Source organism: Mobula hypostoma, chromosome 6, assembly GCF_963921235.1.
Source record: "Mobula hypostoma chromosome 6, sMobHyp1.1, whole genome shotgun sequence".
NCBI lineage: Eukaryota > Metazoa > Chordata > Chondrichthyes > Myliobatiformes > Myliobatidae > Mobula > Mobula hypostoma.
The window spans coordinates 96497224-96523551 of record NC_086102.1 but is presented as its reverse complement, the minus strand read 5'-3'; the positions used below and the strand labels follow the sequence as shown (position 1 = coordinate 96523551).

Below are 26328 nucleotides of genomic sequence, written 5' to 3'. Positions count from 1 at the left end.
CATGGCTTAAAATCTATAAGGTAGCAGATATTATATCAAAATTTCTGTTATTCAGAAATCAAGTCAATTTCCCTCGGGATCAATAAAAGTATGATTATGGCTACTATGACTATAGTTTTACTCACTGGTCTCTGGCAGTGTTCAAGTATCAAAAGTAATGCTTGACCTCGCCACAGTCAGTCTGAACTTGCCCCTGTCCACAAGGACCTTCTGATTGCTAAACTGAATCTAAATGATGTAGTCAGATGGAGTTGGGTAGCCCCAGGTGAAGTGGAAGAGCTGCTTTATGGCTTTGGCTTCCATCAGTTTGCAGTTTTCCATTAGTGTCACTGTGCTTCCTGTCAGCAGTGCACCCTGCCTTGCCCCCAGTCACATTCCTTACCTACCTATCCAGCCCAAGGCTGCCTTCTAGCCTCCCAGCACGTGCTCAGGTAGTATACAAACATCGGTCTGAGGAATCAGGGCTGGAGCCAGAGGGCATGCTTTTTAATCAAAGCATATTCAGATCCCATCAGTTAGGTTGTGTAGCCAAATTCCAGTTGACAACATTAGGCATTGGCAGACAAAGTGAGTATTTTTGCACCTAAAGCTGTAATGTCCTTCTTTTTCCAGGTCAGTTGCAATTATGAGCCACATCTCAGAGGAAATGTATATGTTCAGTATCAAAAGTAAGTTTATACACTTTTGCATTCTAGTAAATACATTCTAGATGTGGGCACATGGCCAAGTAGTTAAGGCATTGGACTAGTGACCTGAAGGTCCTGAGTTCGAGCCCCAGCCGAGGCAACGTGTTGTGTCCTTGAGCAAGGCACTTAACCACACAGTGCTCTGCGACGACAGTGGTGCCAAGCTGTATGGGTCCTAATGCCCTTCCCTTGGACAACATTGGTGTCGTGGAGAGGGGAGATTTGCAGCATGGGCAACTGCTGGTCTTCCATACAACCTTGCCCAGGCCTGCGCCCTGGAGAGTGAAGATTTTCCAGGTGTAGATCCATGGTCTCACAAGACTAACAGATGCCTTTACTTACTTTATTCCAGATACTGTACACCAAAATATTTTATTGCTACATTTTAATTTATATGAACATTTTGGATATGAATGTACAAGGCATGCTTAGTAATTTTGTGGGTGATACTAAAATAGGTGGTGTTGAATATTAGCGTAGGTTACGAAAAATTACAAGGGATTTTTATCAGTTATGTGGGCTGAGGGTTAGCAAATGGCTTTCAATCTAGATAAATGTAAGGTATTGCATTTTGGAAGATCAAATCAAGATGGGGCACTGGAGAGAGTAATGGAAGAGGAACATTGGAATGCAAATGCATGGTTTGCAGAAAACTGCATTGCAGCTAAATAGGGTGGTGAAGACAGTATTTTATTTGCTGGCCTTCAACTTGGATATAGAAGTTGGCAAGCTGTATTGCAGATGTATGTTAATGAAGTTGCGCTCATCATTGACTATTGTGTAGTTTTGGTTACCCTCTTTTCAGGAAAGATATTAATAAACTAGACAGAGTACAGAAAAGATTTAACAGTTTGCTGCCTGGACTTAGGGGTCTAAGTTCCAAGGAGAGGTTGTGTAGAGTCAGATTTTACTCCCTGGAATGTAGGAGATTGAGGAGTGAATGTAAGAACATGAGGGGGCACAAACGGTAAAAGTATGAAATCTTTTTCCCAGGGAAGGGTAGCAAAAACAAGAGGGCATGGGTTTAAGATCAGAGGCAAGAGATTTAGGAGGACCAATATCCTGGCAGGGAGATTTGCTAGGGCTACTGAGGTGAATTTAAACTAAAATGATTGGGGGTAGGGAATCAAATTAAGGAGACTAGGAGAGGGGAGGTTGGTTCACAAATGGAGAAGGCAGTGTGAGGGAGGTTAAGCAGGGGACAGAGATCAGGAGCAATCAGACCAAAGATGTAGGGGAAAAGGAAGAAAAAAATAACAAAGTTGTTTGCTTCATTAAGGATAAACAGAGAATGGGAGGTGGAAAGTTTCTTAAATGCATCTATTTTAATGCTAGGAGCATTGTAAGAAAGGTGGATGAGCTTAGGCCATGGATTGATACCTGGAAATATGATGTTGTAGCTATTAGTGAAACATGGTTGCAGGAGGGGTGTGATTGGCAACTAAATATTTCAGGATTACGTTGCTTCAGGTGTGATAGAATAGGAGGGGCAAGAGGGGGAGGTGTTGCATTGCTTGTCAGAGAATATATAACAGTGGTGCTCTGGCAAGATAGATTAGTGGACTCGTCTTGGGAGGCTATTTGGGTGGAATTGAGGAATAGGAAAAGTGTTGTTACGCTTATAGGGGTGTATTATAGACCACCTAATGGGGACCGAGAACTGGAGGAGCAAATTTGTAAGGAGATAGCAGATATTTGTAGTAAGTACAAGATTATGATTGTGGGAGATTTTAATTTTCCACACATAGACTGGGAAGCCCATTCTGTAAAAGGGCTGGGGCTGGATGGTTTAGAGTTTGTCAAATGTGTGCAAGATAGTTCTTTGCAGCAATACATAGGGTACCAACGAGAGAATGGGCAGTGTTGGATCTCCTGTTAAGGAATGAGATAGGGCAGGTGATGGAGGTATGTGTTGGGGAGCACTTCAGGTCTAGTGATCACAATATGTATTATGGAGAAGGATAGGACTGGACCTAGGATTGAGATTTTTGATTGGAGAAAAGCTGACTTTGAGGAGATGCAAAAGGATTTAGAAGGAGTGGATTGGGACAATTTGTTTTATGGGAAGGATATAATAGAGAAATTGAGGTCATTTAAAGGTGAAATTTTGAGGGTACAGGATCTTTATGTTCCTGTTAGGTTGAAAGGAAAGGTTAAAAGTTTGAGAGAGCCATGGTTTTCAAGGGATATTGGAAACCTGGTTCAGAAAAAGAGAGGGATCTTCAATAAATATAGGCAGGTTGGAGTTAATGAGGTGCTCAAGGAATATGAAGAATGTAAAAAGAATCTTAAGAAAGAAATTAGAAAAGCTAAAAGTAGATACGAGGTTGCTTTGGCAAGTAAGGTGAAAACAAATCCAAAAGGTTTCTATAGTTATGTTAGTGGCAAAAGGATAGTGAGGGATAAAATTGGTCCCTTGGAGAATCAGAGTGGACGGCTATGTGCGGAGCCAAAAGAGATGGGGGAGATTTTGAACAATTTCTTTTCTTCGGTATCACGAAGAAGAAGGATATTGAATTGTGTAAGCTAAAGGAAACAAGAAGGGTAGTTATAGAAAGTATGACAATTAAAGAAGAGGAAGTACTGGCGCTTTTAAGGAATATAAAACTGGATTAAGTCTCTGGGTCCGGACAAGATATTCCCTAGGACCTTGAGGGAAGTTAGTGTGAAAATAGCAGGAGCTCTGACAGACATATTTCAAATGTCATTAGAAACAGGGATGGTGCCGGAGGATTGGCGTATTGCTCATGTGGTTCCATTGTTTAAAAAGGTTTCTAAGAGTAAACCTGGCAGTTATCGGCCTGTGAGTTTGACGTCAGTGTTGGGTAAATTGATGGAAAGTATTCTCAGAGATATTATATATAATTATCTGGATAGACAGGGTCTGATTTAGGAACAGTCAATATGGATTTGTGCGTGGAAGGTCATGTTTGACAAATCTTATTGAATTTTTTGATGAGGTTACTAAGAAAGTGTCGAGGGTAAAGCGGTGGATGTTGTCTATATGGACTTCAGTAAGGCCTTTGACAAGGTTGCACATGGAAGGTTAGGAAGGTTCAATCATTAGGCATTAATATCGAAGTAGTAAAATGGATTCAGCAGTGGCTAGATGGGAGACGGCAGAGAGTAGTGGTGGATAACTGTGTGTCAGATTGGAGGACGATGTGTAGCAGTGTGCCTCAGGGCTCTGTACTGGGTCCAATGTTGTTTGTCATATATATTAATGATCTGGATGATGGGGTGATAAATTGGATGAGTAAGTATGCAGGTGGTGTTGTGGATGATGAGGTAGGTTTTCAAAGCTTGCAGAGATTTAGGCCAGTTCGAAAAGTGGGCTGAAAGATGACAGATGGAGTTTAATGCTGAAAAATGTGAGGTGCTACATTTTGGTAGGACTAATCAAAATAAGACATGCATGGTAAATGGTGGGGCACTGAAGAATACTGTAGAACAGAGGGATCTTGGAATAATGGTGCATAGTTCCCTGAAGGTGAAATCTCGTGGATAGGGTGGTGAAAAAAGCTTTTGGTATGCTGGCCTTTATTAGTCAGAGCATTGAGTATAGGAGTTGGGATGTAATGTTGAAATTGTATAAGGCATTGGTTCAGGCCAAATTTGGAGTATTGTGTACAGTTCTGGTCACTGAATTATAGGAAAGATGTGAATAAAATTGAGAGAGGTACAGAGGATATTTACTAAAATGTTGCCTGGGTTTCATCTCCTAAGTTACAGAGAAAGGTTGAACAAGTTAGGTCTTTATTCTTTGGAACGTAGAAGGTTGAGGGGGGACTTGATAGAGGTGTTTAAAATTATGAGGGGGATTGATAGAGTTGACGTGGATAGGGTTTTTCCATTGAGAGTGGGGGAGCTTCAAACAAGAGGACATGAGTTGAGAGTTAAAGGGCAAAAGTTTAGGGGTAACATGAGGGGGAACTTCTTTACTCAGAGAGTAGTAGCTGTGTGGAACGAGCTTCCAGCAGAAGTGGTTGAGGTAGGTTCGATGTTGTTGTTTAAAGTTAAATTGGATAGATATATGGACAGGAAAGGAATGGAGGGTTATGGGCTGAGTGCAGGTCGGTGGGACTAGGTGAAAGTAGAGTTTGGCATGGACTAGAAGGGCCGAGATGGCCTGTTTACGTGCTGTAATTGTTATATGGTTATATATGGTTAAAAAGGGAAATCAGAGACAACTTCATGCATAGGATGGCATGTATTTGGAATAATAATACTTAATTGATCCCAAGTGGGAAATTCTTTCATTACAGCAGCAACATTTAAAAACACACTTCGCATTGTGCTTAATAATAAATACAGAATAATAATAAAAGTAGTAATAATATAGTGTACCAATGTACAAAATAATAAAGCAGACACTAATGTACACTTTTCATAAAGATGAACGGTTGTATATGTTGAACTGTCAGTAGTAGTTGACAGAGTCATGTTAGAAACAATTTAGATAATTGTATAGAAAGAGGTTAAGAGGGCAGCTGGAACCAGGTTGCTGAGCAACACAGCGTGGATGAGTTGGCCTGAAGGGGCTATTTCGGTGGTATATGACTATCACACTGGTCACTTTTGGTTAAGTCACTTCTATTCACTGAGGAGTTATTGCAACCTGAGTTAAATCACTAGCCAATGAAGGGGTTGATGTTAAGGGGTTGGGTGATCTCCTTTGCCCTTCAGATGTTTTTTGGGACACTTAAGTTGGTGTGAACAGGCAAACTACTGTTATTTTATGATCTTGTCAGGGATTTCGTCCCATTGTGTATCATTCCCTTGATATCAGGGAGAGAATCAGCAGCAATATTGAGATGAAGCTTCTAATCAGATGGGAGAAAAACTGACAAACTAGCTTGGTTCCTCAGTTGATTTTCTTTTCTCCGGGGGAGATACATATTAATGGGTTACTCCCTTGTTCGCTTGGAAGCTTATTTTGCCATTCTATTTATATATCCAGTATTCTGCTGTCTTGTAAAATATTTGTCAACCCTGTATGATATTAAGATGTACTCAGTGTCACCAGATGTTGCTAACAAGAGCTTGTTTTGCTGCAGAGAGGAGGAATGCCAGCAGGCCTTTGCATTATTCAATGGGCGTTGGTACGCAGGCAAACAGTTGCAGTGTGAATTCTCACCAGTAACCCGATGGAAAACAGCAATATGTGGTTTGTTCTGTTTTTGTAAATAGTTTCTCATAATAATCAATTAAATCTTATCATTGGCTGTCTAGCTTCATTTTGTTTTATTGTACAATAAAATTTGCCAATCTAGCTAATAGGATTAACATTCTATCGTATTATAAGTTTTCATTAGGCTTGTCCTTACAAAATCAATTACAGGTTGACCTCAGGTGATGAACAGGTTCCATTTTTGTAGCAGTAAACATTTCAGAGACTGACCATAACTCCCTGACCTTCAATATTGCTTTAGACAGAGATAGGAGCAGGCACTATGGGAAAGTATTTAATTTGGAGAGGGCTAATTATGGTGCTATTGGGCAGGAACATGAGAATGTAAATTGGGAACAGATGTCCTCCAGGAAATACATAATGGAAATGTGGAGGTTGTTCAGGGACCACTTGCATGGGTTTTGGATAGGTTTGTCCCATTGAGGCAGGGAAAGGATGAATGCAAGAGGTTGACGAGATGTGTAACACCTAGTGAAGAGGAAGGTCAGACAGGGCTCTTGAGAGTTGTAAGGTAGCCAGGAGGGTGTTTAAAAGTGGAATTACAGCTAGAAAGGGCATCAGACGAACTTAAAGGAAATGTGTTTGGAGTCACAGGGATTATGGAGATCCTTAATGAATACTTGGTGCTTCAGTGTTTACCAGTGAGAGGGGCCTTAATGAATGTGAGGACAGCATAGAGCAGGCTAAATGCTGGAACTTTTGGGAAAACATTGGGACGGACAGGACAATGAGGGAAGAGATTGCTGCACTGTTGGTGATGATCTTTGTGTCCTCACTGGCCATAGGAGTAAGTAGTTTCAGAATATTGGAGAGTGGTAAATGTTATTTCACTAGTGTCTGAAGAGTGAAGCGATTTGCTTCGGAGGTCGAACATAAGTCAAGGTATAAAGTTAATGGCAGGATTTTTAGCAGTGTGGAGAAAGAAGGGATCTTGTGGATCGAAGCCCATAGATCCCTCAAGATTGATGTGCAAGTTGTTGGGGTGGTTAAGAAAGCATTATAGATGTTGTGGGGAGGGGGGGCTCCAAGTTCAAGAGCCATGATGTAATATTGTAGATCTATATGACTCTGATTACATTACACCTGGGAGTACTGCATTCACTTCTGGTTGTCCCATGACAGGAAGGCTGTGGAAGCTTTAGAGAGGGTGCAGAGGAGATTTACCAGGATGCTGCCTGGATTAGAAAGTATGTCTAGAGATCTAGGGCTTTTCTGTTTGGAGTGAAGGAGGACGAGATATGATTTGATAGTAAACAGCCAGTGCCTTTTTCCCAGGGCAGCAATGGGGCATATGATAGGGCATACTTGTAAGGTTTTTGGAGGAAAGTATAGGGGGCGATGTCAGGGGTAGGTTTTGCAAAGTGGAAGTACCTTGAACACACTGCTCAGGAGGGTGGTAGAGATAAATACGTAAGGGGCATTTAAGAGATTCTTAGATAGGTACATGATAAAAGGAAAATGGAGGGCTAGATTGATCTTGGAGTATGTTAAAAGGACATGACATTGAGGGTCGAAGGACCTATACTGTTCTATGTTCTATAAGTTGGGAAATGCTGACAGGCCACTTGATACAGTTAATCATTTCTCCACAGTATCATAATGAATGGCATCAAAAACACGACAAATTTTTTTTAAACGATTATTAAAAATGGAGAGAAAAAAAAACAATTCTGCCATTTGGAGGAACAAACATATTTGTACACACAACTTGAATTTCATAACATTATGTGAGCTCATTTGTCTGTAAGTCTCTAAGTGGGGTGTTTGTAACCTAAGGACGGACTGCATTTTTGTTGAACATTGGTATGCTGTCAGGAACTAGCTGCATTTTTGTGACGGTTACTATTAATAATTCTCTCAACAGGACTTTACGAGAGGCGCAAGTGCCCTAGAGGCAAACACTGCAACTTCCTTCACGTGTTCAGGAATCCTAACAGTGAATTTTGGGAGGCTGATCGAGATCTTTGTATGTCACCGGAGCGCAGGAAGTTCCATTCTAACAAGTATTCTGAGAGGCGAGAACGAATGAGCCATCGTTATGATAATCACAGTGGATCCAGGAGGAAGTATAGTTGTAGTCCAGACAAGAAGCAGAAGAGGTCTGGAGAGCCTGAAAGGAAAAGGAAGAGAAGCAGAAGCAGAGATAGGAGATGGCTGCAGAGGTCCAGGAGTAGGAGCCAGGACAGAAAACGGTCCCGAAGCAGAGAGAGGTATTGCAGAAGCTGGAGTAAAGAAGTTCGCAAATCACAGAGGTCCCGGAGCAGAAGTCAAGACCGAAGGAGGTCCAAAAGTAGAGAGAGATGTCGATATAGGTCAAGGAGCAGGAGTCCAGATCGGTCATTGAGCAGAAGTCGGTCTAGATCTAGGAGTAATAGTCAAGACCAGTCCAATATCAAGGACCCAGAGACAGAGAGATCACGGTCAAGAAGTCGAAGTCCTCATCATGGGTGGAACAAGAAAAGCAAGAGGGAATCAGAAAGCAAAGAGAAAAGAAGTAAAAAGAAAGCAAAGAAAGGTAAAAAAACCAAGAACAAGTCTGAAAACAAATCAAAAGACTTCAAAACAAAAAGACTAGAATGTGATCATAAACACTTGCCAGCTAGTTCAATAGCAAAGGAAACACAAGTCACTTTAGATCATCCTGATCTGAGAAGCTTCTCCACATCCCCTAGTGCGAAGAGTTCTGAAAGTGATACCACAACACCTGCCAAATTGGATGAAACAATTGAAGAAGCAGTTGACGAATGAAGATAATTTTTTTTAAAACACAGAGACTTATCCAAGGTTACAAAACAAGGACTATCAGAATGTTTTGCAAAATCCTTCATTTTCCTTGTCTTGAATGGATGCAGGATGTCTGGATTCTACTGGTGAAAGTGGCAGGGAGGTGCACTGATCAGCTGATGGGCTTCTTGAGGCTGAAATGGGTGGAAGGAGGGATTGAGCAGAGTGGGTAACAGCAAAGATATAAGTGGGAATGGCATACTCACAGCATAGGTACTGATGTAAAGTTTTTATTCAGTATTCCATTACATTATCTGCCTTCCAGGTGAAGTGCTGCAAGATGCTTTGTCTTTGGTTCCCATAGAAACACTGCAAAACTGAAGAGAAATTCTTTAAGGGACTGCTCTCCTGTTGTAGGACTGGAAAGACTGGTTGGAATTTGCATGCTCTTTGCACTTGGGAGTATCTTGAAAGAATGCAGAATCCTTTGTATTTTGGGAGTTAAGATCAGTTTGGCACTAGTTTTGTTGCGCATGTTGAGCAACTGTAATAGTGTGTTATCATTGCGGTTTCAGAATGAGATAAAACTTCTGTCACGTGTCATATTTGCCTGCTTGAACCAGTACTGGGACCGTGGCTGCCAGTACTATAGATGGAATGTAAATTGAAATACAGTTGTTAATCATACATGTTACATTTTAGTCAGTTTCTTGTATATATGGATTTATAAAGGAAGCTTACTGTCTTGTTAATGAAGTTGGGACTTGTGCCGCAACTGAAGCTGGCCTTTATTTCAATGGTTAATTATCAATGTGGATTACATAGCCAGCATACACGTCGCTATCTTTCTCATTCAATATCCATTTTGCTTATAAGTGTCCCACAGTGTGCTCAGTATTTTTTATTTAGAGGTAGTGTGTGGAAACAGGCCCTTCCAGCCCACTGAGCCATGCTGTCCATCAGTCTAATCACAGGGCAATTTAACCTAACCAGTGTGCCTTTGGACTGTGGGTGGAAACCGGAGCACCAGGAGAAACCTGCGCGCTTCATGTACGAGCTTTCCTAAGAGGGTGCCGGAATTGAACTCCGAACTTTGATACCCCAAACTGTGCTAACAGCTATGGAATTAACTTTTATGCTATTCTGTAAATTTTAAATCTAATACCAGAACTCTATAAAATTGCATTTACAAGATTTAATTTTATTTAGCCCAGAGCAATTGTGACATGCAATATTGGGTAAAAGAACTGTAGTCTGAGAAAAGATGCAATTAAAGAATATAAGTAAGCACTAACAGAAATAGGCAAAGACAGCATAGGTTTTTGAAAGGGAAATCATGCTTAACAAATTCACTAGGTTCTTTGGTGATGTTAATAGACAAGTTAGAGTGAGTGAATATATGGTAGGTGACGTTAACATGCAAGAATTATAACTAAGGTTATAAACCTTAGTTGTAAAATACAGATGGATTAGGAAGGAGGAAGATTCAATGAGACCAAGGTGTTCTTGCACAACAATCAATGAAAGCAGATAGGAAGGCCAATGCTCCATTGTCCTCCATCAAGACTATTTGAATTCAAAGCAAGGTCTTGGTATGCCCCATCTTGAAAATATATGCACAATCTTGGTCTTGTCATAAAGGGTCACAAGACTAATACATAGCATGATGACATTAACCCAAAGGGAAACTCAGCCCTTGATTATAGAATGAAAGAATCTGGAAGAAACCTATAAAATTCCCACAGTACTGGACAGACAGACTAGTATTCCCAATCCAAAAAAAAACATTTTAGACTCGAGGGAGGAAGCCTAATTTCAAAGAACTTGGATACCAAGATCATCTTTAACTCTAAATGTATTTAATGATATTCTAGAATGTGTCTGCAGCAGAATGGAAGAGTTAATGGCATTAGTGATAATTTTTCAAAACTCGTTAGATTCTGGACTAGTTCCTGAGGATTGGAGGGTGGCTAATGTAACCCCACTTTTTAAAAAAGGAGGGAGAGAGAAACCGGGGAATTATAGGCCGGTTAGACTAACGTCGGTGGTGGGGAAACTGCTGGAGTCAGTTATCAAAGATGTGATAATAGCACATTTGGAAAGCGGTGAAATTATCGGACAAATTCAGCATGGATTTGTGAAAGGAAAATCATGTCTGACGAATCTCATAGAATTTTTTGAGGATGTAACTAGTAGAGTGGATAGGGGAGAACCAGTGGATGTGGTATATTTGGATTTTAAAAAGACTTTTGACAAGGTCTCACACAGGAGATTAGTGTGCAAACTTAAAGCACACGGTATTGGGGGTAAGGTATTGGTGTGGGTGGAGAATTGGTTAGCAGACAGGAAGCAAAGAGTGGGAATAAACGGGACCTTTTCAGAATGGCAGGCGGTGACTAGTGGGGTACCGCAAGGCTCAGTGCTGGGACCCCAGTTGTTTACAATATATATTAATGACTTGGATGAGGGAATTAAATGCAGCATCTCCAAGTTTGCGGATGACACGAAGCTGGGTGGCAGTTTTAGCTGTGAGGAGGATGCAGAGTGACTTGGATAGGTTGGGTGAGTGGGCAAATTCATGGCAGATGCAATTTAATGTGGATAAATGTGAAGTTATCCACTTTGGTGGCAAAAATAGGAAAACAGATTATTATCTGAATGGTGGCCGGTTAGGAAAAGGGGAGCTGCAACGAGACCTGGGTGTCATTATACACCAATCATTGAAAGTGGGCATGCAGGTACAGCAGGCGGTGAAAAAGGCGAATGGTATGCTGGCATTTATAGCGAGAGGATTCGAGTACAGGAGCAGGGAGGTACTACTGCAGTTGTACAAGGCCTTGGTGAGACCACACCTGGAGTATTGTGTGCAGTTTTGGTCCCCTAATCTGAGGAAAGACATCCTTGCCATAGAGGGAGTACAAAGAAGGTTCACCAGATTGATTCCTGGGATGGCAGGACTTTCATATGAAGAAAGACTGGATGTACTGGGCTTGTACTCGTTGGAACTTAGAAGATTGAGGGGGGATCTGATTAAAACGTATAAAATCCTAAAGGGACTGGACAGGCTAGATGCAGGAAGATTGTTCCCGATGTTGGGGAAGTCCAGAACGAGGGGTCACAGTTTGAGGATAGAGGGGAAGCCTTTTAGGACTGAGATTAGGAAAAACTTCTTCACACAGAGAGTGGTGAATCTGTGGAATTCTCTGCCACAGGAAACAGATGATGCCAGTTCATTGGCTATATTTAAGAGGGAGTTAGTTATGGCCCTTGTGGCTACAGGGGTCAGGGGGTATGGAGGGAAAGCTGGGGCGGGGTTCTGAGTTGGATGATCAGCCATGATCATAATAAATGGCGGTGCAGGCTCGAAGGGCCGAACGGCCTACTGCACCTATTTTCTATGTTAAAGTACTGGAGCACTGAAAGATGGACAAAGGGGCAGTAGGGATAACCCTAGAAACAACAGGTCAGTGTTGGGGAACTTGTAAAAGGTTCTGAGGGACAGGATTTATGGTCACTTGGAAAGGCAGGGACTGGTTAGGGTAAGACAGCATTGTTTTGTACAAAGGAGATCATGTCTAACAAATGAGTTTTTAAATGGGGTAACTAAGGAAGTTGTTAAAAACTGGTTTATATGGACTTCAATGAGGCTTTTGACAAGGTCCTGCATGGTAGGCTTGTTCAGGAGATTAAGGCACAAAGGATCCAAGGAGTGTTACATAGAAACATAGAAAATAGGTGCAGGAGTAGGCCATTCGGCCCTGCGAGCCTGCACCGCCATTTATTATCATGGCTGATCATCCAACTCAGAACCCCGCCCCAGCCTTCCCTCCATACCCCCTGACCCCCGTGGCCACAAGGGCCATATCTAACTCCCTCTTAAATATAGCCAATGAACTGGCCTCAACTGTTTCCTGTGGCAGAGAATTCCACAGATTCACCACTCTCTGTGTGAAGAAGTTTTTCCTAATCTCGGTCCTAAAAGGCTTCCCCTCTATCCTCAAACTGTGGCCCCTCGTTCTGGACTTCCCCAACATCGGGAACAATCTTCCTGCATCTAGCCTGTCCAATCCCTTTAGGATCTTATACGTTTCAATCTGATCCCCCCCTCAATCTTCTAAATTCCAACGAGTACAACCCCAGTTCATCCAGTCTTTCTTCATATGAAAGTCCTGCCATCCCAGGAATCAATCTGGTGAACCTTCTTTGTACTCCCTCTATGGCAAAGATGTCTTTCCTCAGATTAGGGGACCAAAACTGCACACAATACTCCAGGTGTGGTCTCACCAAGGCCTTGTACAACTGCAGTAGTACCTCCCTGCTCCTGTACTCGAATCCTCTCGCTATAAATGCCAGCATACCATTCGCCTTTTTCACCGCCTGCTGTACCTGCATGCCCACTTTCAATGATTGGTGTATAATGACACCCAGGTCTCGTTGCACCTCCCCTTTTCCTAATCGGCCACCATTCAGATAATAATCTGTTTTCCTATTTTTGCCACCAAAGTGGATAACTTCACATTTATCCACACTAAATTGCATCTGCCATGAATTTGCCCACTCACCCAACCTATCCAAGTCACCCTGCATCCTCTTAGCATCCTCCTCACTGCTAACACTGCCACCCAGCTTCGTGTCATCTGCAAACTTGGAGATGCTGCATTTAATTCCCTCATCCAAGTCATTAATATATATTGTAAACAACTGGGGTCCAGCACTGAGCCTTGCGGTACCCCACTAGTCACCGCCTGCCATTCTGAAAAGGTCCCGTTTATTCCCACTCTTTGCTTCCTGTCTGCTAACCAATTCTCCACCCACACCAATACCTTACCCCCAATACCGTGTGCTTTAAGTTTGCACACTAATCTCCTGTGTGGGACCTTGTCAAAAGCCTTTTGAAAATCCAAATATACCACATCCACTGGTTCTCCCCTATCCACTCTACTAGTTACATCCTCAAAAAATTCTATGAGATTCGTCAGACATGATTTTCCTTTCACAAATCCATGCTGACTTTGTCCGATCATTTCACCGCTTTCCAAATGTGCTGTTATCACATCCTTGATAACTGACTCCAGCAGTTTCCCCACCACTGACGTTAGGCTAACCAGTCTATAATTCCCCGGTTTCTCTCTCCCTCCTTTTTTAAAAAGTGGAGTTACATTAGCCACCCTCCAATTCTCAGGAACTAGTCCAGAATCTAACGAGTTTTGAAAAATTATCACTAATGCATCCACTATTTCTTGGGCTACTTCCTTAAGCACTCTAGGATGCAGACCATCTGGCCCTGGGGATTTATCTGCCTTCAATCCCTTTAATTTACCTAACACCACTTCCCTACTAACATGTATTTCGCTCAGTTCCTCCATCGCACTGGACCCTCTGTCCCCTACTATTTCTGGAAGATTATTTATGTCCTCCTCAGTGAAGACAGAACCAAAGTAATTATTCAATTGGTCTGCCATGTCCTTGCTCCCCATAATCAATTCACCTGTTTCTGTCTGCAGGGGACCTACATTTGTCTTTACCAGTCTTTTCCTTTTTACATATCTATAAAAGCTTTTACAGTCCGTTTTTATGTTCCTTGCCAGTTTTCTCTCATAATCTTTTCTCCCCTTCCTAATTAAGCCCTTTGTCCTCCTCTGCTGAACTCTGAATTTCTCCCAGTCCTCAGGTGAGCCACTTTCTCTGGCTAATTTGTATGCTTCTTCTTTGGAATTGATACAGTTAATGATGTGGACTACAGGGTCCTGCTTCTATGCTGTATGTTTGATTCCATAATTATTAAATCTTTCTTGCATGTGGAATTACCACTACCCATCAACCCAATTCAATTCTACCTATGCTGCTTTGTGGAGTTTGCATGTTCTCCTTATGTTAGCTTGGGTTTCTTCCAGGCAGACTGGTGTTGCCTCACAGGCCAAAGATGTGCTTGATGCAAAGATAGTTGGCTTCTAGAAATTGCTCCTAATGTGTATTTATTTTTTGGGGGGTGGGGAGAAGATATTGGTAAAGTGTTAAAAGCAATATAGGAGAATAAAAAATGCACGACAGAATTGGTGAAAAAGGCATTTGCTTGATATAGTGGGCCACTGCATCTGCAGTATTTCAATAACCCTTATAAGCAATATTTCATTCCACGCTGTTGAGTTCCTGCTGAAAAATAAAGAAAATGCTGATAATAGACTTGAACTACTTCCAGTCTAGTGTACTGGAATTGTGTCCATGACCTGGTTTTGTAAATATTGGGGAAAACCAGGCAGATTCCTTTCCCATTGTCTACCACTTTACACTCCACACTCACATGATGTATTGGTCTGTTATAATGAGGAAGTTGAGGAAGAGCATTGCAAGGAAGGCCTGATAGTCTAGACTGTATTTATTTTAATACAAGAAGCCTGACCAGTAATGATGGATTGGGTATATGAGACTGAGCTACTATTGCCATAATGGAAAGATAGTTCAGACAGGAGTGGGACTGGTAAGATCTGAAGCACAGCAGCATTTTTGATTACAGACAACATCACAGCAGCACTTAAAATATTTTGAAGCTATACTGGTGGAACCTAGAAATAAGAGTGGGATGAGCAATGTGGTTATACTATAGGATCATCAGAAGTAGAGGGACAACTGTGTTTGTGGAGAGCTGCAAGAATAGTTGAGTAGTAGGTGATTTTGACTTGCCTCATATTGGCCAGGACTGCCAAAGTGTGGAGAGCTTGAGTGGGGCTGAATGTTAAGTGTCCATGAAAGTTTTCTCAAACCGTGGACAACCCTACCAGAGAAAGGGCAGCACTAGACTTTCTATTGGGAAATGAGGCAGGGCAAGTGGCTATCAATGGGCAATCTCTTTGGGACCCGTGACCACAATTCCATTAGTTTTAGTTATGGAAAGCAAAACTGGTCTGTAAGAGAAACTTCTAATTTGGGGCAAAGCAAATTTTGATGGAGTGTAGGAGACTGTGAGGGGTGTCCTTATAGAGGCAGATAAAATAATAAGTGACATACAAAAGTAAATGGTCAGTTTTAAACTCCTGCTTGTAGGTCAGTTTAAAATAGAGGGCATAGATTTATGGTGAAAGAGGAAGAAAACTTAAAACTGTCCCAAAGGGCAATTTTTTCCATACATGATTGTAATGAACAAACTGCAAGGGTATGTATAATTACAATGTTTAAAAGAGACATGGATAGAAAAGACCTAGAGGTGTACATGGGTCAAAAGGCCTGTTTCCATGCCAGATAGTCTGTGTTCTCTGCTTCCATTCCCTCACTGACCTCATAACTATTTTCACACCTCACCCCCATTTATATCCTATTTTCCTCCCTGCAATTTAAGATCCTTTGTCTTCCCAGCCTTGATGCCAAGGGTCTTCAACCTGAATTGTGCAATATTTTTATCCTGCTGTCCATGGTCATACTTTACTTATTGTCTGTCCCTTTTGACAAACTATAGTATCTTTTCACCATTACCAATGGGATATGTATTTTTTTGGTTATTGAGATTATACATCAATTACAAAAACCAGAGCAGAGACATATTCTTTTAAGTGTCCATTAACTTACCAGAGTGAATGAATTGGCAAACCACCTGCAATTAAAGTGCAAATCAAGGGGTCTATATAAAAGCACTTGTTGTTTTAATCATAAATCAGTGCTACTGGTAAGTCTTACACTTGTTTATCACACATGTTCTTAGTAAAAATTACATACTATTATAATAATGAAAATAATGATGCAGAGTAAAAAAAAGAGTAGCATTGGGAGAATACCTGAATTGGCTGTTGAACAACAATAAACAACAGCAGGCTTTCAGTCTTCACCCATAATGTCATGTTTAAAGGATAACAGTACACTATTTGTATTTTACTTTTTTAGGTTTTATGTAAGGTATAAACACAATCAGCTTTGTAGACTTATTCTGGTGTTGATTTTCATCAGCGGCAATGAGTTTTTCTGCTGCTTTGTGATCAGCAAATGTTCATCTTGGAAATATTTTAAATATTTAAATTTAATGCTGTGCCTTTTAAAATTATGCAACCAGCCTGCTGAATATTCACCATTATCTTCAATTTTTAATATGGCATGATAGATTTTTGATTGTTTCACGATCAACATACTGTTAAGTAGCATATGTTCACGTGATGCTGCCAAATCCACTCTTTCAATACATGGCTGAGATCTTCATTTTAGACAGTTATATATTATTCATTAACCTGTTCATAACATACATGAAGTCACTTCTCAGAATTGATTGGTGAGTAGAGACCTGTACATCATTGGGAAACTTAACCAGCACCTTGTGGAATTTTCCATTTGTGATGTCATGTCAGCACTCAAAGATTTTGGGGGTTTTGGATAAGTGGCACTCAACCTGTACCACAGGAGGCCTTTGTTCCTGAATTAGGTGGTGTGGGATCCATCACTACCTTACAACCATTATTTTCCTGAACTAGTGTGGATAATTTCAGTCACCACTAGCTGATTCTACCATCTACATAATCACTTTAAAGGACTCTTTACAACTCATGGTCTCAATATTATTTTTATTTGTAGTTTGTCTTTTGCACATTGGTGTTTATCAGTCTTTGTATATTCCTTTCCTATAAATGCCTGCAAGAAAATGAATCTGAAGGTAGTATATGACAATATGCACTTCCATAATAAATTTACTTTAAACTGAAAATAACATTTAAGCGACTGCAAACAAACCAAGTTTATCAACCTTTTTAACTTGAGGAATAAGATTTTTTGCAAATGAATACACATTGTTGAAGTAAACCACAGTAATACCAAGATATTTTATAGATATACGTAAATGTCTAGGTGAAATAATTACAGGATATTTGGTGAAGAACACTTGGAATGGTAATACTACACTGAAGAGATCCAAACACTGGTCACTAAATGAAGCCTCAGCAATTATATCTGATGTGGGGCAGTGATGCCAGGTAGTAAACCAGCAGTTATTCCACATCATTGAAAACTGGCTTTTAGTTTTACATGATTACAGTATATTGCAGAATTAAATCCCTTTCACATCCTTGTATTGCATCATGATCACAGTAATCCTTAAAAAGGCAATGATTTTCCAATACTCACGTTCTAGATTAAAAGTTCAAACAAAATTTAAGTACACAACTGTATAACTATGCCAATCTAAAAACAGATTTGTGTTTTCAAACCTCAATAGCTGTTGACACTGGCTGCATTGACATAGTAGTGACAGATTTAAAACAAATGTGCTTTATGTACAAAATCCTGATGATTAACCATACTTCAAGAGATTTTGCACTTTAGCATAGAACAAAATGTTCATTTACATCAAAAGTGAGATAAAATGATCCAATTTCTCAAGCTGGCAAATGATACACAATGGAGAGATGCCAGCTCATTAGCGACTTCTCTCATCCACATTGCAATTGGTCATACTTACAATTATTTTGTATTCATTGCATTTTTGGGCAAAATAAGTTTTTAACAACCCAATTTAAACCAAGTCTCTATTTGACTCATTTTGTTTTCAGTTTTCCCTTTGTTTCAAGCATAATTAATAAATGACATCTTCAACTAAACAAAAATCCAAAAGGGCAGCATCGTACAATGTTAGCCATACATCAACAATCAAAGCAGTGAAATCTAATTTTGAATATTTGGGACATCGTTCACTTTAACTGAAGACTTATGTCAGTCCAATTTCTTCAAGTACACTACGAGGAGTCTCAGCTTCCTGCGGAGGCAAAATTAAACACTTTGGTAATCAAAACTAGATAAAAAAGAATTAGCATAGCAGTCAGTGTTCAAAAGGTAGAAGATAAAAAATGGCCAAATACAACAGCAAAACATTAGTAAAAGATTTGTGCATTTGTGGAAGTCGTTTCCAGTTGCAAAAATGTACCCATCTTCAATTTAATGGGTACCTCCTCCTATTTAATGCAATGCAGCACCAACTCCTGATGAATGCTGGGAAGTTTCTTATCCACTGGAGGTATAAAACTTCAGTGTGTTGCTATTTCCTATTAGTTTCTTTCAAGCCACTCAGAATCTGGTTTTTGCTTTGTATTTTCCCCTTGCATGATCTGGCCAAGATGAATTGAAATCTGGATATAACTGAAGCTACAGGTGGGCCAGTGCACTCTAAATGCATTGCTGAAGGTAGATGTGACAAAATAACAAAGGTTTGCAAAAACAACAACATTTTAGAGTTATTCAGAAGGGGCAAGGTGCAATTTTGTTTTTAAAATGCAATAATTACAACTTACTTTGACAACCTAATTAGGGTATGGCAAAAGAGAATTGTATGCTGCAGATGGATGGAAAACATTGTTACCAATTATCTACTTTAATTAGCACCTCAGCAGTTAAATTCAACACAGTTTGAGATGGAAAACATGAAGTGGGGACAGAGTAATTTCAAATTCTTGGGTGTCATATCTGTAAGGACCTATCTTGGATGCAACATTTCTACAGGGGCAAAGTCAGCCTAGGTGGTTCTGAAGAATGGTCTGGTAAGCAACAATCACCAGATGAATAAGAATCTAAAACGCTCCTGTATGGTGCGTACCCAATTCTTCCCTGTGGCACAGACAGATCACGAATATGGGGATTCCAAGACAGAATTAGAAGATTGGAATGCAGGAGCTGCAAATGAAATCTGGAGGGCTGACAGGGTAAGGTACATCCACAGCAAAACATTTTTCTAAATGTCTAGTCAAAGTTACCAAAATGTTTAAGACATAAACAAACCCACAACATTGGGTATAAACTTCATTAAGAATTCATACCAAATTGAAATTGAACCAGTTAGTTTAACAGCAGAAGAAATTACAGATCATAGAGAGAACTGCTTCATAAATGAGTGAGTCTTAGCAGCTTTGCTATTGTGAGTCTTTTGCCAAGTAATCCTGATGTGTAAATCCAGTTAATTTTCCTACTTAACCCAAGGCAATCTAAAGATTGAAATTCTCTTGTTCAGTTCATCATGAAATTATACTCCAGGCCAAATTTCCAATTTTATATACTAGAATGTGTAATATGATCGCATTAAATTATAATCCAATTGTTAAAACTGTGAAAGAATGTACAGCCAGGTGCAAAAAGTAAAGCAAATACTATGTGGAACACAATTCTTTTGGTAAATAAACATTGTTTAAAAAAATTATTCCGGTATCCAGTCAAGATTGAAGCTGAAGTTTATGGGAGGGAAATAACCAGCTTAAAATCAGAGAAACAACCCAGTACTGGTACTGCTGGCCAATGTCAAATTGGCAAAAATATAGATACGGACCTAATGGTGACTCATTGAATTTGGCCGGTGTTCAATCACTGACTTTCAAGTTAATTGTTTTATTATGATCTTCTTACTATTTTACTATTAAAGCAAAAGCAGAATACCTGAAATATACATCAACCATCAGAAGTTTGGAGAGATAGGAAATATAGCCACAGGAAACAGCCTTGATGCATGCAGCACTGTTTTATTTATAACATGCCAGAAACATGCACTTTCGAAGCAAGCAATTTTACAATTACAAATAAAATCACAATTTCAGTCAGCTTAATGCATAGCAACAAAAGCCAACATACCAGTTAGTGTAAACTATTGAATTTTGATAACAGAAGTATTGCCATCTTTTTAATCAGACTGTGCCTAAACGAGTTGCCCCCAATCACAATACAAATAATTAAAGCTAAATATACTTGTTTCTGAAGCACAAATTACAAACATAGGAATAATCAATATGTTTCTAAACAGCAGACTATGGAAGTCTACAGAAAGTCAAATGATGTTCAGCAAACACTTAATTCATATTTAAACAGCCAGTCACTATTGAAGTGCTATGATTTAGTGTTCATTTGATTAGTTGAGGGTTTCATGTGAATATGTAGTCTGTAAATTTATAGAAATAGTTCAAGGCCACCTCGTCTCTTAAAAGATGGAAACGAGCTAAATGTGGCACACTCGTGGGAGCAGAATACAGTAAAATATACATGAGGTTTCCACTTTCATGGGTTACTTGTTGACACTTGTCTGAATGACAGCCTGAAAAAAGCAAGCATGTCTGGTTGGATTTCCTGAAGGGCAGCAGTTGTTAGATCAAATTGAAAAGGCAGCAATTTCCCTTGAACTGGCTTTAGATTTAACTTGACAAACTATCCACAATTTCTAGGGCTGGGTGGCAATTTCAAACAAATACAATTACATTACACATTCCAAAAGAATGGGACTCAGTTTATATCGTTAATACATGAAAGCTGTCAAAATGAGAACATCTAGATACACCAAGCACCAAAAATGTTAGTTAAGAAAAATACATAATACAAGATGTATACAATAGGCTGGGATGATTCCTGCCAATTGGATACTGTGATCCTTTTTTAGGAAATTAGAAGTTAATAATTTTGGTCAGGGCAGGTTCAAATTAATGCTCCCTTGCACAGGAGGAGGCAGGGAGGAAAATGGACATCTCCTGTCACACTACTTCAATTGGAACGTTTTACAAACTTGTTTAATGTGTAGAATTGCTCAAATGGTATGTTTATTCTGAAAGACCACGTATGAAATACAGCTCAAGTTGAGCAATTCTTGACAACTAACCTTAATATTGCAGCTCTAACACTGATCATTCTCTCTGCTTTTTACTAAGCTTAGCCCTTCAACTTTCTATTCCTGATACTTTAATCACACCATCTTGTGAACTCCTGTGCAACTCAGTGATTGCATTAGTTTCCATTGTCCATCCTTGAAAGAATATTCATTTCCTCTGTCAGGAGAGGAAAAATCATAAAGCACAGGAACGACACATGACTAACACTGTAAAATTACACAAACAAATTGGCTGGCAGCATAAATTATGAACCTCCATTAAAACAAGATGTTTTGCCCAGCTTCATATTTCACCTAATAAACATGAAATTGCTTTAGGATTGAAAAGACCAGAGCAGAGTTAATTTATTAAAATTTAAACTGCATGCAAGTCAACATGGCTCTCAAAAATCAAACCCAAAAATAGAATGGTGGCAGCAAATTCTCCAATTGGTGTCATGTTGTTGAGCAGCTTTATTCATGTTCTCTCATTCTCAACATACCACAAGCACCCATACATGATGATAGCCATGTGGGCATCAGAACATTGCTAACTGCCAAGCTTTGGACAACCAACTGTATCAGAAATCTTTTCTCCTACAACAGAAGTAATTTATACTGCAATACTAATCAGCAAAAATTAGAAACACCTTGCACTGGGAAATATTCCAGAGTTGTGACAAATAGAGAAAAGAGTCATTCATCTCTAATCTGATACTCCAACACCGGAGAGTAAGAAGAATCCCACTATGGCCTTATTTTCCCCCGAAAGAAAAGCACGTGTAAACAAAAACTGTTGTAAGCTTCATCTTTCTGTCCCTCAGCCTACCTGAACCTACCCTTAAGTATGCATGGACCTCAAATCAACAATCTTCTCACTTGCTGTCCAGATGGGCAAGGGGTAGGTCACAATACAGACACAAAAGCATCCATTGCAAAATATATACTGATTTATGCAATAAACAGGTGTGGAACTGTGTTTCAACATTAATCTTAAATGTACCTGGTCAGCTGGATACACACATGAAAAATGATTAGTTTATGATAACTAAACTACAAATCACCTTATAGGAGTGAAATGGATTTAAACAGCCCAAGGTTTGATTAACTTTTCTTCACCCCACTAGTATAATTGTAGCAAATAATATATGGGTGCAATTGATTGAAGCAGGTTACATAATTAACAAATCTGTAACTAGTTATTTCTGCGGTCTGGGACTTCCAGTTCTTACTTCAGCTACAACTGAGACCATTTCCAGGCACCATTTTCTATATTCTGCATGTTACACACGAGTCAGTTTCCTTCAATGACGTTGGTATTAAATTTAGTTTGATTTCAGAGCTGCTTGATGCACAATAAAACAAATGTTAAACCCAAAAGGTACAGACTCAAATTTTATAGTGTACAATTGGAACTAGGATAGCAGTGAACAAAGTTAAAATGAACTGAACACAAATATGAGTACAACACCAGGCAGCGAGATGACAAAGTGCTGATGTTTCTGTCACATTTCATTTGTACAACATTGACGTAAACTTCAGAGCCCAGGAAGCCCAGGAAAGCATTCCAACAGCAAGCAGACATGGTCACCTCCTCTGATTCACCATGCAAGATGAGCCAAGGTATTAATATACAGGAACATTAAAATATTCATGGCGTGGCTACAGGGGGCAGGGGGGAGAAAACAAAATGCCAACATCTTCTAGCATGCAGACTTCATAAAAAAAACATTTAATAACTGTAGAATGAAATTCAGTGTCAGTATAGAAACAAGTGGATGTTAAATCCAAATCCATACACAGAATGCTGAAGGTTATTACCATGGGGTCTCAAATTGGAATGCAAATTGGCAAGTATTAAATGACATCCAACAAACAAACATGCTGGGACAAGGGTGCTGCTTAACCACAAAGTATTTTGTAGATATTCTACAAAAACAGCTTACATTAGGTAACAGAAAGCAAATCACCAACAGAAAGAATGATCAAGCAGTTATTTGCCACATTCACATTTAAAAGACAACAGCAAGAAGGTACATTGCAGTTGAATGGCAAGAAGACTGGGAAACAGTAAATATCTCAATTTTTTTCCACCATCACAACTTCATACCAATTTCAAATAGTCTCTTCTAAAAAGACATGTCCACAAATACAATTTGTCAATAAGATGCTGGAGAAGGTGCAGGCAAGATTTGTATTCGGTCATAAAAATGCATAAAGGCAAGCCCAAATCAAAGTCACTAAAACATGAAGTAGTTTGATTATGATAGAAATGCTAGGAGTTTTACTACTGGTAGGAACCCAAAACTAGGTGGCCATTATCACAGGGCAAATTTTAAAGTGATTAAAGTTGAGTACAACAGACACTTGTGAGAAAGCTATATAATTACAAGAGAGAAAAGAATAAATGACTATGCTGAGAACATGAGACATCTGGTGTTTAAAAGAGCTTGTGAAGCATAACCACTGACATGGACTTGTGATGCAATAAACAGCTTCCTTTTGCTCTGTCAATTCTTGAAAAAACATTGAAGCAATCCTAGGTAGTTACAGAGTTTAGTACTTCAAGTGGAGACAATAGACTGCAGATGCTGGAATATGGAATAACAGTCTGCTGGAGGAATTCAGAAGGTCAGGCAGCATCTGTTGGGGGGTGGGGTGTGGAGAAAGAGGACTGATGCAAGGTTTGAACTTAAAACTATTCCTTTCCTCCCCACAGATACTGCTCGACCTGACCTACTGAGTTCCTTCAGCTGATTAGGGTTCTCAGCACTGTGGATTCATCCATCTTAGCCCAGCTCCATTGAAGGAAAGAGGAACAGGCTACAAGCATTCAGATGCAGAAGCAGAGGCACAAAGTAAAACCCAAAGTCAAAGCTCAAGCAGCTGTTTACCCAACACTTTAAAATAATTAAAATGTCTTTAAAATAATTAAATAATAGCGACATTGCTCTTACAACTCAAAGTAAAGCTGTATCTCACAAAGATTCAGAATACCACGCAATAAAACAATTTGTCCTGTTAGCATAACTCTGGTCCTAGTTTTGGAGATAAGTATACAATGGCACATGCCGCCGTTGGGGCTAAATCCAAATTTGATGTTGATTAGCTTTGCCTTGTCTGGAATTTGCTTCTTGAAAAACAAAACACGTTTAGTGACTATGTAAAATCCAAGACCAGCTAGACTGACTCTCAGAACAGCCAAACTTTGGCAATGAGAATTTCAAATGTGCCTTGTGCTTTTATTCCGTAAATCACAGTTTAAATGGGATTACACTGATGAGTTCTACACCACTTGATCTTGCCTAGCTTATTCCCATCACAATAAGCCAAAGTATTCTTATTCAAGTTCAAAGGGTTCATGAAATATGGATAGGCTGATTAACAAAACTTACATTTTTAGAGTCTCGAAGCAACAAGACATCTCACACACAAGCCAACTCTGAATTACATTGTAGCAGGAAGCAACTTCAAATTATTTTCTTTGCCTGACATCCAAGTACACATTGACAAAAAATAGTCACTCAGGAGATAATCCTTTTAAATTAAGAAAACAAGAGATCAGCAATACTGATTCACATCTTCTGCAATCACAATATTTCGAAGACAAGTTTAAGATTATCCTCCCTAATTTTCCACCTCAATGAGGTATTTCATGGTCAATCAAAACGGCAAAATAGTTCAAAAACTATATTTTACACAAAACCCTGCCTTTCCTTTTTGCATCAAAGAACAAGATCTCTGTCACTTGTGTAGAACTATGTGCAGCTATTTCAGATACTTAATTTCGATGCACTGTTACTTCACGATAATGTTAAATAGCTAAGAGCGCTTTTCTTTGAAATGAAAGCCTGCAAGTTAAACACTGCCTTTTAACAATGTTAGCTTCAAAAAAACAGAAGCAGCACCAAGGCATTGCAATCATGCAAAATTCAATTAGGATCAACCCCATCACCATCTACTTTGGTTTAGAGTATTTTATTTTCAGCTTTTCCCTACATCAGGCAATTTAGCAATTAATGCCATGGCAATTTTGCAAACGTGCATCATTCATTATACTTCCAAATTATACCCATGCCACTCAAATGGGAAAATAGTTACCAAAGGTCTGGATGGGGAGTCATAACAGGCCAATAGCCTAAGATTTCTTTCAATCATAAGATATCGTCAGCTGACAAACTTCCCCAGTCTTCATTTTGGTTCTAAAACACAAAATTAAGCAGCATGTGAGAATTAACAAATTCCTCCAATGCATCCCTGGAACAGGAGTACCATTATCAACACACAAAAAAAAAACAAATCTCATACAGTTGTAGATCATGCAACACTCTTTCCTTATAACATTGCTGCAACTGAACTAGTCTTCAGCAAGATAAATCAGAAGCCGTATTTCACATTAGTGCTGGAATGAGAGTTATCCTATACATTTTATTTCATTGTACACATGTTGCAGTAATACCAATTAAAGTCAGAACATGAAAAATGGATTGGCATTCTGTGAAAAATTAATCCATCAATAATTATTTTTGAACATTCTAGGGTCTGCACATTAATGCATAACTGGGGTATAACCACAACTTTATGCAAACACCCAGCTATCTAGAAAATAAAAGGCAAGGGGATGAAAACGTGGAACATTGGGTCGGAATCACTACGTAACAAACCCAAGGAATGCATTTCATGCAAACCATCTGACATTAATTTTGCACGTTTCAACACAGAAAAATATGGCAAAAAAAATCACAAGACACATCTCAGATTGCATTCACTCAGTTCACAAAGGTTGGTCAACAATAATTACTGCAAATTTAAGAAAGATGCAACCCATACATTTTCCAGAAAAAGGCTGCCAAGTTCAGAGTAGAAGATAGAACCACCTGCCACTGCTGTGGCACCAAAACTCATGCAGAAGTTTATTCTGCAGCTGTAAACCATACAGTGTCAATCCACACTGCATTTAAAGTCCAGGTTGAAACCCACACTAACCACACTATGGTATCTTTATGCACCCCCTAGTGTTCCAGGATTGAACCTTTTGCATTAAAAAAAATTCTTTCCTCCCATTATCATTTGTTTTCTTGTTCATCTGGCCTGAACCCATTTTCCAATGGCCATGCATCTTCCTTTCTTATCTCCCTGTTACCAGA

General features: G+C 39.5%; 2 protein-coding genes across 7 annotated transcripts in view; one reads left to right on the top strand and one right to left on the bottom strand.

Annotated features, from left to right (window-relative positions):
- Positions 1–10567, top strand: part of zrsr2 (zinc finger (CCCH type), RNA-binding motif and serine/arginine rich 2) — a 58085-nt gene extending 47518 nt beyond the window's left edge. For both annotated transcript variants that reach the window (XM_063051278.1, XM_063051279.1), the window contains exons 9-11: positions 613–668; positions 5744–5853; positions 7742–10567. In XM_063051278.1, coding sequence (XP_062907348.1) covers positions 613–668; positions 5744–5853; positions 7742–8625 — 1050 coding nt within the window. In that variant the 3' untranslated portion in view covers positions 8626–10567. The remainder of the gene's footprint in view (positions 1–612; positions 669–5743; positions 5854–7741) is intronic.
- Positions 10568–14030: 3463 nt separating this feature from the next.
- The window catches only part of LOC134348226 (AP-1 complex subunit sigma-2), a 109182-nt gene continuing 96884 nt past the window's right edge, over positions 14031–26328 (bottom strand). The window contains exons 5-6 of one of the 5 annotated variants that reach the window (XM_063051280.1): positions 25283–25383; positions 14031–18325 (exon numbers count right to left, since the gene is read on the bottom strand). In XM_063051280.1, coding sequence (XP_062907350.1) covers positions 25336–25383 — 48 coding nt within the window. In that variant the 3' untranslated portion in view covers positions 14031–18325; positions 25283–25335. The other 4 variants (XM_063051281.1, XM_063051283.1, XM_063051282.1 and 1 more) reach the window with 4 other exon arrangements.